The sequence below is a fragment of the Centrocercus urophasianus genome, unplaced genomic scaffold (assembly GCF_019232065.1).
Source record: "Centrocercus urophasianus isolate 14NV4802_14NV808 unplaced genomic scaffold, USGS_Curo_1.0 seq_27, whole genome shotgun sequence".
Taxonomy (NCBI): domain Eukaryota; kingdom Metazoa; phylum Chordata; class Aves; order Galliformes; family Phasianidae; genus Centrocercus; species Centrocercus urophasianus.
The window spans coordinates 13,601,129-13,614,872 of NW_024884833.1; the positions used below are offsets into that span (position 1 = coordinate 13,601,129).

The window sequence follows — 13,744 nt, forward strand, 5'->3', positions numbered from 1 at the left end:
TACGTGGTTCTGTGATTCTATGCAAATGTAGATATGTCTCACTTTGCATAATTCTGCCATCATTTTCTTGCAAGCAACAAACCTGGAACACATGGCACTAGTATGAAGACAGGTAGAAGTGCAGTGCGTTAGGCACATGCTATCATCTGGAGCACTGGAATTACAGCTCCCAATTGCAGTTCTGTTCTCTCACTTAGAGGAGGTAATCAAAAAAATCATGTATTGCAGTCTTCATTTTGACTTATTGGTAGCAGTCTCTTATTTTTAAGATGAAGGTCTAGAAAGCCTACAACAAAATTAGAAAATCTGAAGGCAGAACACAAAGCTGCAATGAGGTTAATTTTTATCAGTGGTTGAAACCAAATTACTGGGCTAGAATCGTACTAGAAAAGAAGAAATTTAATTTATCAACAGAACTTGTATTTAGCCTTATTTCTGTTTGTAGGAGCTACAGCTGTAGGCCAAGAGTTCTGAAATCCCTTTGCATTCCTTTTTTAACTTCAGTATTTCTCAGTATTTTTCTAAATGTCTCTCTTTCCCCATCTGTGATACATCTGAATGCAAAGATTTTCTACTTTGGAGGTCAGCAGATCCAGTCCCGGGATCACATCCTGGCAGGTTGGAAGATCTCCAAAGGAGGTTCCTCAGCCTCTCTGGGCAATTTGTGCCAGTGCTGTGTTGCTGTGTCACTGAACAGTAAATAAGTTTTTCTTCATGCTCAGCTTAAACTTGTTCCTGTTTGTGCCCATTGCCTCTTGCTCTGTCACTGGGCAACTCTCAGGGTAAGGAGGACTGGTGAGCAGGACCTCTCAGATAGAGTAGCAGGCAGATTCCATCCTCAAAAACAAAAAGGTGGGAAATGAAAATTATCTGGAACATTTTCTATTTTCTGTGATCTAGTTAAAAGTCTCTTAAGCCGTTCACGTATTCTAGAACAACTTTTGCCAGGACAGGAGCCTTTCTTTCTTTTAAGAGACTTCGAGCAAAACCAAAAAAAGTTATATTTACAGAGCTGTGGAATAGATCAAGGTGAAGCTATGAATAAAAGAAGGGAAAGATTCACATTAGATGTGTAAACAAATCTGCTGGTTTAAAATACAACCATTACAGTCTGCAAGTTATTTCATCATCATAATGGTTCTCAGCATGAGGAGTACTAAAATGCTCTTAATGCAAAATCTCTTTCCTGTGTTGTACTGTGGTCCTCATCAACTTAGCAAATAAAATTTGTCAACGGTGTGGGCGTCTGTGTACTATGGCTTCTAACATTTGTCAAAAACATCACGTGTAGACCTTCTTTGTATTGATTCCAAGTGATCTTGCACACTGGTCAAAAAGACAAAGTTCAGAACCACTTCTAAAGTTTGTTTTGGAGTTAGCAGTTCAAAGAGTGTTCAAAGGTCATTGTTTCCCTTGTTAGTTCTTTTTTTTTTTTTTTTTTTTTTTTAACTGAAAACTTCCCAAATGCTTTCTACAGCTGTGGGTAGTTCTTAGTAAGTTTAGAACACCTTACGGTACAGCTTGAACAACATTTCTTCAGTAAGAAGTGTGGTTATGTAAATATGTAAGAATCCTCTAAATGATAAAAAGCCCTACTATTAATCTATATGAAATATTATTATTTAATAGGTGGAAGAGAAACAAATAAGATTGTTTTTAAATTGTGTGTCAATAAAGTGGATTGTAATAGGACAGAAAGGATACTAAAAATAAAGCAACTTAATTTGATGGGTCTGCAGATCTACCTCCTAATACAGTGATTACGCAAGAGTTCTTGAAGCTGATTCCCACTGCCATTGGTGTATAGGGTATCCCTGCACCGTAAAGGTGACACCTCTTCTAACTGTTCGTAAATGTTAGTTGCTTGGATGGTGCTGCCTGAAATTAGAGCTGGTGACCTTTCACCAAATGCCATAGTTCAGAATCTGAGCAGGGCCAGAGGTAGTGCAGGAGCTGAAGATGGATGCCCTGCCAAAGCAAGCCCTTCTGCACAGCTCTCATACACCAGGATAGCCCTGCAAAGGAACTGTGAATGAGCTGATGGAGGAGTTCTCCCTGAAAGTGGCTGCATGGGAGCTCTTCCTATCATCGGTACATATATTACAGATAGAAAGAAAGAAACAACTCACTACAAAGCACTCACTACAAAATGTCAACCCACAGGGAAAAAAAAACAAAAACAAAAACACAAAACACTGGAAAATGTCTTGGTAAACACAGGCAGTATTGCTTTTCTTTCTATAACCTTTCCCTGTTGCCAGTATGTTGTCTTAAAAATAGATGTATGCAGCCCAAGGATTCTTGAAAGGGGCTGAGGGTGGAATATAGCTGAGGAGTTACTATCGATGTTTGAAATGGCTTGCTGTTGGGTGCTGTCTATCTTAAAAGTTGGGCAATGGGCTGGTGAGACACTGATCCAGACTGATTTGTGGAAAGTGGGGGAAAAAAAAAACAAACAAAAACTGTAAGGGCTCCCAGCTCTCTTGTTGTTAGAGTCCAATTAATGAAATAAATGAAAGTATCCAGTTATGGCTCTGAGAACAAATTGAATTAAAACCTTAAGGGTCTAAATAAATTGTGCAGTGTAGAAACAGTCACATGCTTTGCTCTAGGAGCAGCATCCAAAACATCAGCGGAGTCCTTCCTAGCACCATGCCTGCTATGGCTGATTTGGTAAGCAAGAGGCCTTTTAGAGCTAATGAGCTAATGCTAGAGCCAGTAAACATGGAAAAGCAGGAGAAAGAAGCAAGCAGTTCCCCAGAAGTGCTTCAGGATGGAAGTGACATCTCCATCCACACCCAGCACTTCCATGCAACCAAAATGGAGACTCGCTCTTCCTTTCAAAAACACAAGGAAAAGATAAAACAGATGCAAAAACCATATTTTATCTCTTTTACAAAAGTGAGAGCATGGCTACACCCCAGTGGCTGGTGTCCAACCTGAGTAGGCAGAGGGAGCAGCACTGGCCCTAGCATGAGCAAGACAGCCTGTGGTGAAAAGGCTGGGATACAAGAGTGACTATGCAGGCAGTAGTCCAGCTGTCCCATTTGCCTGGCCACATGGGCCCGAGTCCTCTCCTACCTGACTGCCTCCTTGTTTTCCAAACTGCAGCATGGCCTGTGGAGGGCTAGGTGCTGCTCAGGACCAGGCACATGTCTTCACAACATTGATAGCTAGAGTACAGGCAGAGCGAGAGCTAAGAGGGGATGGTCAGGACAGTCCAGACCCTATAAGTCTGGACCCTATAAGGCATTTGCAGTCCTAGACAGCTGGACAATCCATCTAGCTCCCAAGCACTAATGTTGTGTTCCCAGCAGCATGCTCTGAATCAGCACATTAAATGCAGACATGCTTTATGGGAATCCTCACAATTTAATTCTGCTTCCACAGCACAATTCTTTCCTTCTGTGGTAATGCATGTTCTCAAAATAACGCAAAGAACACCAGGTGAGGGTTGCTAGTAGAAGAGATGTTCTATTTCAACCGGATTAATTTCTGGCAATGTGGCGATGATGGCCATGGAGCAGAATGGTACCAAGCTGCACATGCTGTTTCTGAAATTCAAAATCCTCCTCCAAGATGTCTCATTTTCCATTTCCCATCCTTATATACCTAGATCTGATAGAATACTAGCTGGCTTTATTAACAGGATGTATCAGAGTTATCATATATTAATGTGCATATTTCACAAATGTTAACTCTTGGTCAGGATAAGTCCACACTGAAGTACACTGAATAACTTGTAAGGCCTAGAAACAGTGTGTGAAATCATCCATGTTAGCCTTTATATTTTCATCAAAGAACTATGGACTGGTCAAAGATGGGCCACTCAGTGTAAGAGGCTGTAAGATCTTTAGAAGAGGACAGAATAAGATATTCTGGAAACCATATTGTTTGTTTGAGAAAGTTAGGTATCAGTGAACATAGCGCAACCTTTTCTTGTAGTATCAGTGATTCTGTGTAATTAAAAAAGATAAATAAAAAACCCAAACATTTTCCCCTTGTTTTCTTTCAATGCTTCCTTTAATACAATCTTTTAATGCCTTTTGTTTTACAGTACAACCGCATTTAAAAAAAAAGCTTATGAAAATGTGGCTTATCCCCTTTCTTATTACAAAGGTCTGACAGACTTGCAATATGTTCTTTGGTTTAGCTTTAATGCATTCCTTCCCATCTGCATAGTGACTGCAGCAGGCCTTCTTCAATTAGCTGCATGTTTTTTGACAATTTCCAGGTACTCCTTCACATCATCAGGAGATCCCAAGACAACAGGCACTCTTTGGTGGATATCCTCAGGCACTATATCTAGTATTGACTGATGCCCTGTTGTTGCTATTCCCCCGGCTTTCTCAATAACAAAAGCCATAGGATTGCATTCATAGAGCAGTCTCAGCTGTAAGACAAAAATCAAAATGAGAGTGGTCAATCCAGGCAATGCTCACAATCACATAACTATCTGGCAATTGATTTAAAGCCAGTCAAGACTTGTAGTACTCCATAGTTAATGTAAACTTGACTCCAGAATTGTGTGGATTTTTATTGTAAACAAAGCAGAAAGAATGCTGGATTTGCTCAGTTTGAGTGCTTTCTCCACAGTTCATGTTTGCACTGTGCTCTTTACACAGAGATAAAGCACATATGTAAAACACAGCCTTTAACAAGGCAGCAGATCATATAGTAAGAAAAACAGTGATCCTGAGTATGCCACTAGGTTTCCCTAATGAGTAACTGCATCTTATCTGCAACCTGAAGCAATAATTTATGGACAGTTACAAAACAGATGAAAGGTCTTTGCTGAATAAATAGTCACCCGGTCAGCCCCTAAGAGCGTGCTTTTCCACAAGGGACTGTCTGTTGCCCTGCAGAAGCAGCCAAGCATGGTTCCTCCAGATGAGGCAGCACCACTAAGAAAAAGATATAGAGGTTTTCCTGTTCAGCAGAGCTTCTCTTAAGGAGCACATTACATTTAAGCTTCTGATACCTCGGATTGTAATAGGAATTTCAGCTGGAATTAGTGTGAGCCCTTTATTTAGTTTCATAATTTTTCCACTTAACTGGGGATACCAGTGTTTGGGCAGAGATGGTATGGAGAAGACTGCTTAAACAAACATTCCCTAGTGTGTTCCTACTAATGATCCATACTCATGTGAATATAAAGAAAAAATCAGTTGACACAGGCTAGAAGCAGCCCTAAATTGGAGTCTGACAATAGGTTGCTGTCTCCTGTGATAGATTGCAAACCGTGGGTTATATGCGCATATCAGAGATACAAGCTTCCAAGTTGTAAGAATTACATTCTGGAATCAAAATACTGATCTGTGACAGTGAAATATCTATGTAATGCAACTTCTTCTGTAATTGGACTTATGCAGATTTACCTTCCCTTTAGGACTTTTGGAGTTAGCAGGATACAGAAAGATTCCTCCATACACCAGTGTGCGATGTACATCAGCCACCATAGATCCTATGTACCTCCCACCATATGGTGAACTGCCATCCTATAGAAAGACATTCAAATAGACATAACTTTTGAGCACATCAGGTTAGTCTTTTTTTTTTATCTTAGTGGTTGTAACATCTAACTCCTTCATGTTGCAATTCATAGCATTCCAAGTAGTTTAGGTTAAAAACTCAGTTTCTTCTTCATTTTCTAATTGGGAAAGTCGAAGAAAAAGAACAGATGGAAGATCTCAGAATGGATGAGTGGTTGTGCCAACAGCAGACAATGCTATCCAGCTCTCCATCAGTGCTCTAACCCTTGGAAAACACTCCATTTTTAGTAGCAAAAAGATCAAGCGGTGGAAAGTGGTGTTGGGTTTTTATTCTATTGTAATGAGGAAAAAAAAAAAAGCAAAAGAAGTAATTGTTAGTAATTCTTTTTACCCTTTTGCTTCAGTTTTTAGAGCTCTTTTGTCAACAAAAAGTTAGCATTTGACTACTAAAATTTGTTTCTCAATATACTCAGATAGTGTCTTTCAGTATCATTTTAATATCTTGATAAAAAGCACCTTAAACCTAGAAGTCACCAGAAGAAATTACCAGTCTTCGTTCAGGAAGTTGAGTGTGGAGATGAACATTAAAGTACTACATGTTGACATTGTTATTCACCTAATAATTGCAGTGAGGACAGAAGGAAGGTGTAAGAATGGACAAGTTTCTGTGAGTATTCCTCAGAGCTTCAGGCCTTCCGATACCAGGAAGCTGCATGACCACAAAGCAGACTTGAAAGAACATGAACTTTTCACGTGAGAGGCCCCTGGGGACACAGCCCATGTTATTACTGAGCACAAGGCCAACATCCTTCCACATCTAATCAGACGCGGCAGTGGGGCAGCTGCAACCTAAAATGCCTGTAGAAAATGTTTCTTCATCACCAGATGACACTTACTCTCTACCACTGAATGCCCAGTTTTAACTCAGGCCCCTGATTAAGATAGAAAATCAGAAAATAAAGAAGAAAAGGAAGAAAAAGCAGAGGTGGAATGTAATACTGAAGATCAGCTGCTCTAACTAGCAGTCCTACACACATGGATACATTTTAAATAGATTTAAAAAGAAGAAAACAAACAAGATCTGGAATGTCATACGTGAGGCAGTAACTGATGTTAAAGCAGGAATTGCTAAGTGTAACTTGTGATCAGAAAGCTTCTCTGAAACTGCACTTTTTACCTCAGGAAATTTCTTCTTCCTGAGATACTCAGTGACTGCAGAATCAAAGTATTTGGCATAGCCTTCATTGAGACTGTAGATATTCCCCTTCTTTTTGATTTTCACATCCCTATCAACCAAAATGAATTCTCCAATTGCCTAAAAATAAGAAAGAAACATAACATGTGAATGTTGTTTTCTCATTTATTTACAAAGTGAAAGCCAATCATATACACATCTTAGGAAATAATCACTAGAGCTGCTACCTTCTTTAATGATTCAATATCTGTGAAGAAGGTGGTATTTGCTATTTAGATGCAGTTTAGAGCAGGAATCCTGGGGTCATGCAAGCTTCTTTATACTACCATTTCCAGCTTTCTCTTAGTTTTCTATATTAAAAAAAATAATGCTGTTGCCTGTAAATTCATTTAGCTCTCCATACTTTTGTTAAACTCATAACAAAGGAATGACTATGAAGAGTTCAGAAACTGAGAGTGCCAGGTGAAGCAATGTGCAAATGTTTCCAAATAGATACTAATACACTCTAGTTTGTCCTAGCTTGGGCTAACTAGAAGACTGAAGCCAAGAGATCTCTTGGCCAGCCAAGGGCTGGGCTATTTAATTTTCAATGATGTAAATGTCTATGTTAGTTAAAGCAAACAAAATAACATTCATACATGCTAAAAGCTGTCTCCTATCTGAATATAAACAAAAACACATGCAGCTAATTAAGCTCTTATTTTACAAGGAGCACCATATTGTATTTCCTGCTTCTTGACAGCTGCAGGTTCTAAAACTTAATGCAGGCAAGTGCCACATTCTGGTTAACTGATAACACAAATATGGGTTATTATAGCAAACAACTTTCTGCTGTGGTCAGTATGCCTTTGATTTTAAAACTTATACATCAATGTGTTCTACAGGGTCTAACACATTCACACACATCACTTACTCTTTTACTCATCACGTTGAGATCTGAAAATATAGAATAAAGTTAAGAATATCTGCTTCAACAGTTTACTAAGGCCCTAGCATTAAGAAAAAAAGGCATAAAAAATATTCAGCTGCATTCTGCATTGCATAATATACCTTGCTTTAAATGCCACATTATTTGACGCACACTGCATATCCGCTTCCCTGATTTGACTGTCTTTCTATTGCTGAATCACTGACTGCAGCAGGCAGGCAGAATGCAAAAATCTCTTGATCTTAGTTTTGACAGGTTACAGAATGTACTTCATTTTTCCACATCAGCTTTAATTTGAAAATTGTTCCTTTGACCTTTTTGATGAACAAATGAGTCTTACAGACTGTACTTTGTCATCCCTAACAAACAAACAAGCAGAAGACATTCTCACCGGATCAAGCATAAAACAGTTGACACCTCCAGTAGAAGTAGCCAGTACCAGCATTGTGGCACTCCCATAGAGAGCATAACCCGCTGCCACAAGATTACGCCCAGGTTGTAAAGCATCTTTCCCAGTAGGTTCATCAGGGGATACCTAGATTAAGGAGCGCAAAAAATTACTTCATTTTTTAACTCTGGTATGTAATATAAGTGAACTCTGAGATAGGAATAATCTTCTACTGCATATCCAAGCACAGATGCTTTCATGGCTTACTAGTATTCTACTAGGATTCCTAGTAGATGTGTTTTATTATTGTATGCATTATGTATAATGAACAAATTATATGGAAGAGACAAACACATTCATCTAGAAATGCTCTTATATAAGCCTTGTTGGAATGCAGGAAACAGGAAAGGATTAAGATGATAATATAGAGCTGCGCACCTCCTTGTAGGTGGTGATGAACACAACTCAAAGCAAAGGTCCAAGGCATAGTTGAAAAGCAAGCAATGAAAAATGACTCACGGAGTTTACAGCTGAGCAAAATGCCTAGGGTAGTTTTATTTTCCTTTGCTTCATCAAAAAACGAATTGGAAAATAGTTACTTTGAGGGATATGAGAACATACAAAAGATGATTAAAACATACAATTGGGTGTGTTTTTATCTGACTTACTATTTCCCCCATCTTGTGACATGTAAATCCAGTATTTCAGGCTTTTCAGACAAGGTTTCTGCCTTTCAGAGTGAATTAGACACTCAAATGCACATGCCATATTTCAGCTCTGGTTTATATTTGAAGCCTGTCCTAAGGCTAACATAACTATTAGTACAGAGAAAAAGAAAACCTGAAAGTGCATTTCCCAGGTAGATAACAATCACATGGTATTTTGTCTCAAGAAAATTATTTATGAATCTAATACTAGCTATGTTTGTAAGGGGTGACTCCTCTAGCTGATTAATTAAGTATCAGCAAGTCTTCCATATTCTTCTAATGTTCATCTCCTAATACAGTGATGCAAATCTTTTATACAAGCATCTGAAACAGCAGATTTAACTTACAGTCAGTCGTGGAAAGTCTCTCTCACAAATAAGTAGTTAGATTTTATTAAATTTTCATATGCAATTCTATTTCATTCAAAGGTGCACAATAATATTGTTTCCCATTCTATAGGAAAGCATTTTACCTTTCTATAGATGCCAAAGATGGTCCCAATGGAAACAAGACAGTCAATGTTAGATGATCCATCCAGAGGGTCTATGCAGACTATGTATTTACCCTAAAAATATAAAACATGTGACATAAAATAGTAACATTATTTGCTTACCTCCTACAAATAAAAGTATTCAGTAGGTTAACATTCTCAGACATTTCCAAATAAATATAAATTAAAATGCTCTTGTAGATTATGAAGGAACAGAATTCTATAATTGAAAGAAATGTGACCTGCATTTCATTCTTGATTACAATTGTGATTTGTGCCACAGTGGAATCTGGGGAGTCCTTAAAGTAAGTAACAAATGATGAAACACCAAAGTTATTGTTTTTTTTTTAATTTTTATTATTATTTTTTTATTTAAATAGTGAAGTAATTACTTTAGTTTCGTATATCAAGTTAATGCTGATCCATTTTCATAGACATCCTCTAACATCTATTATTTAGCCTACATTTTCTCACCCCTAATGAGACTGCATGCTGAATTTTAAGGAAAAAGACAAGAATATTTATCTTTTTATTATTATTAAGAGCTAAAACTAGAGGGATTAAATGACACCTGACGTTTACTGCATATTCTACTTTAACAGCTTAACAAAGCCCTCTGCTCAGAAATGGACAGGCACTCAGAAATTATTGCAGCCAGTTCCTGGTTTTGCCCTGTGGGCTGGATGCTCGTCCCCCCAGAAGGGAGTGGTTTCTGCCTATGGCTGTATTAAGGATTCTTGCAGACAAAGGAAACTGCCAGTACAGGGAAAACAGCTGTGCTTTTTATGTAGCTCATTTTTCCCTTATCCTGTCCACAATCACTAATAATCATGCATACTGTGTTTGCATGTCTGCTTTTCATTCAATTCAATCCTGTAAACCGGAAACCTTTTTAAACCCAGAAATGCTATACTCTGCTATCATATGGGTAGGAATTCTGAGAAAAGTGCCACATTACCTCACATTTTGTTTAAAAAGAGGCATTAGCATCGAGCCTCCCTCAGTGATCTGTGAGGATCTGTAATCACATTCATTCAGATCTAAAGCAGACTTAAAATTTATCCAACGCAAACACAATACATTTTGAGGGATTCTCAGCAAAGAAAGAGACAACTGCTTTGTTGTATAACAAATGTTATACTTCCTAGATTATGTTTGCTGTTTGTTTTCTCTATGTTTTTTTGCTCAGATTTTTTTAAATACCAGAATATTAGTCAGCAAAAAGGAACTACAAGCATTCAAGAAGTATATGCAGACGAGGACATATAATTAAGATCAAAAAGTCAGAATGATTTTTTGTGTCATTGTAAAATCTTATTTTCAGGGCTTCTGGGAGAATTTGCCTAAACTGGAGAACAGAAGATCTGATCTGCAACAAATAGGTACCCATTGCTTTACTGATACAGCTCCTTTACAAAAGTGCTGGATGGACTCAGAGTGCAGCTCCAGAAATCAGGAGAAAGAAACATGAAAAACACTTGCTCTGCAATTAGGAAAAAGTAGGTAAGAAAGAAAGTGGAGAGAAACAAATTTAAAAATCTGGTCTTGGGAACAGAAATAGCAGACAGGACAAACACAGGGATAGGAGAACACACGCATCTGCAGAACAACCTAACTGAAAATGGTTTGTGTGTGCCTATATGGAAAAGGACATAGTCTCTGAAATTTTTGGCTCAGTTTCAATTTCCCACATTTGAAAAGATACCCTTATAAAGATTGATCCAAAAATCAAGTACTGAGAATTTTTAACACTACCAACCCTTCTGTCAGCTTCCACTATTACAGCATCCTTGTTTTCTTCTGACACAATAACACATGTGCTGAAAGATGACTTGAGCATGTTAATCACCAAATCGTTGGAAAGGATGTCCAGCTTCTTCACCTGATCTCCTGTCACATTGGTAGAGCCAGCAATCCCATACCTAAGTAAGGCAAGGAGAGAGCGACTGGTCAGAGGAGGGCACTGCAGCTCCAAAGCAGCCTACTTCTGACAAGTCTGTGCTTGAACAACATCATGCAGAGGAAACAGTACTAAGGGGTGATCTCTCAGATTTCTGCACCTGTTTTTTATTTGCTGTCCAATGGATCCTTGCTGATACCTGCGAGCATTACCTGTGTCATGAAAAATCTAGAACTGAAGGTGAGGTACACAAAATAAGGAATCATTTTTCAATAGTCCCTGAATTATAGACACATACAGCTACAGCAGGCTGTGAAGGCTGAATTACAAAACTGGGTTACTTTATATAAACTATAAGACGCAAATGTTGTCCCTTCATCCTATCTCCAGTCACAGCTGTTTACTATAAAAGCTAAGATTTTGCTAGAAACTGTATACTTAAGAAGTGAATGTGACCATGCGAGTTACATTGTAACTTCTCAGCATAATTTGCTCTTGATAAGCTGTTCCATGTACAAATTCCAGAACAAACACTTCGCTCACACATAAATCAACAATTTTATGGTTCAGTGTTTTCAGCTTTTCACTTCAAGCTATAAACATGTCTTCGAGAATAGAACTGAGAAACACAAGCACAAAACACAAATTAAAGCCTTGCCAGCTAATCAGAACTACTCTGTCTGGCATCAGGAAGTACCAGGAGACCTTGTGATAGGCGATGTTGAAAGCGTCCAGAAGAGAGACCAGGAAGTTCTGTTCTCAGCAGAGAAAAACAAAGACCCAGCTCTGCACACATTGAGATTTCTGCAACGTACTTCAGTCAAGATATACTGATCAATCCAAATACTGGTATTTCAGGTCTTTTGCAATAGTGCTGAACTTAGGAAAGCAGCAGCGTGCTGCGTGCAGGAGACCTGCCATGACTCCCTATGTGTCTGTTTGCCTCTGTTTCTACTATGGCACCTTGAACATTTTTTCTGCAAGTGCAAAAGCGTTTCTAGAGAGTGTTGTACCTCCAACTCTAACTTTGGAGAGGAAGGTAGGGAGTATGCTCCAGATGTGCCCAGCAGCTACAGATCCCACACCCAAAGTGCTGGGGCTGAGAGGGGATATGCCCAGCATGCAGCCTGTGGGATACGCAGTGCACAGACATGGAGCCTGCGGTAGCTCAGCACAGCAGCAAAGGGAGCCATGAGGAATGGTACATCAGCCATAGCAAACAAGGGTGGAGGTGGGAATCCCTGTCCTCAGTGGTCAGAAGAGCAGGCGCTGGAAGGAGCTAGAATGTAACAGTGAGAAAGTGATCAGAATCATGTAAAAGTAGAAGTCAAGACAGAGCAAACTACTTCAAAAATGCGTCAAGTGGAATATCCTTATTGTCTCCTGGAGTTGCTTTTATTTTGTTAACTTCACTAAACTTTTCAACTCTCTAATAGTAGTATACACTTTGTAATAAATACTACTCTGTATTGCCTTCACCCATGCTATGTTTTCCACTACATAGTGTGTACATAACACGGTACTGCTACATCTTTCATTAAGTAATGAAGCAGTTTATATCCATACTACGGTGATTTATATCACTGAGTTGTTATCTACAATAGTTTTACTTTTGTTTTAGCACCTCGTGAGGTCTGATTTCAAAACTAACACAGCTTGATGAGGCGCCACATAGCACAAAGCAGTGCACTGATATGAGCTATTAACTCCACTGAGCAATAACTCAACTGAATACACTTTGCCTTTCATCCCGCTCCTTTGGTTTTCTTGTTCAAAACACCTACACCTAGTTGATGAAGGTGTGTGTGAGGGTCCATCAGCAGCAGCGTCTGCTAAGGGGACCAAAAAGCAAGTAATACAGCTCACTGCTCCTGGAAGGAGATGCTGTCCGAAATGCTGCCGCAGTCCCTAGAGGAAGGCGGGAAGAGCGGAGGGACGACAGCACAGCCCGATGATTTATGTTCATCCCACCTCCCGCAGCGCCCAGCCGGCAGCCCCGACCCCCTGCTCGGGGCAGGAGCGTTACTCACAGGTTGGCGATGCCGGCCTTGCGCACGGCAGTGGAAATGGCCTTGACGGCGGTGCAGAGCGAGTTGAGGAGCTGCGTGAACTCCCCGGTGCCTTTCGCCCGCCGGCCCTCCTCCATCACGAAGCGGGTCATGGTGATGACATTGGTGTCAAAGGCGGAGCGGTCCGTCATGCTGCCGGCGTGGCTCAAGAGACACCGCGGTCCCGCCGCCGGCTCCGCACCTACATCCGAGGGCGGGACCGCGCCCCTCCGCCCGCTCCCCGCTCCTCCCACCCCCCGCTCCGCCCCGCAACCGACAGCGGCCGGTCCTTCTCTGGGATCGGCGCGGCGCTACGGAGCGAGCCGGCGGCTGCGGGGTGGCGGCGCGGGGGTCACGGGCCCGGGCTGTTGCAGCTCAGAGGGCGTTTGCTCACCGCTCTCAGGCGTAGGGTTTGGATTTGGGGCGGTCGTGTGTGTGGCCAGGAGTTGGACTCTATGATCCATGTGCGTCCCCTCCAACTCGGGGTGTAGTGTGATTCTATGAAATACTGTTGTTACAAAACAGCCCCAGGAACCGAGACCCTCCTGAATCCCACTGCTTTAGATTCTGGTCTTCTGAACTGTGCAGTAAAGGAA

The 13,744-nt window shown here is 40.3% G+C and overlaps 1 protein-coding gene across 1 annotated transcript; it reads right to left on the reverse strand.

Annotated features, from left to right (window-relative positions):
• Positions 1-4,004: 4,004 nt before the first annotated feature.
• LOC122164627 (fructose-1,6-bisphosphatase 1-like) lies at positions 4,005-13,334 on the reverse strand. The gene is made up of 7 exons (XM_042826752.1): positions 13,131-13,334; positions 10,960-11,122; positions 9,183-9,275; positions 8,007-8,150; positions 6,670-6,807; positions 5,379-5,498; positions 4,005-4,393 (listed from the first exon to the last, which is right to left on the reverse strand). Exons 1-7 carry the CDS (start codon positions 13,298-13,300, stop codon positions 4,202-4,204), a joined length of 1,020 nt encoding a protein of 339 aa, XP_042682686.1. The 5' UTR covers positions 13,301-13,334; the 3' UTR covers positions 4,005-4,201.
• Between the last annotated feature and the right edge of the window lie 410 nt (positions 13,335-13,744).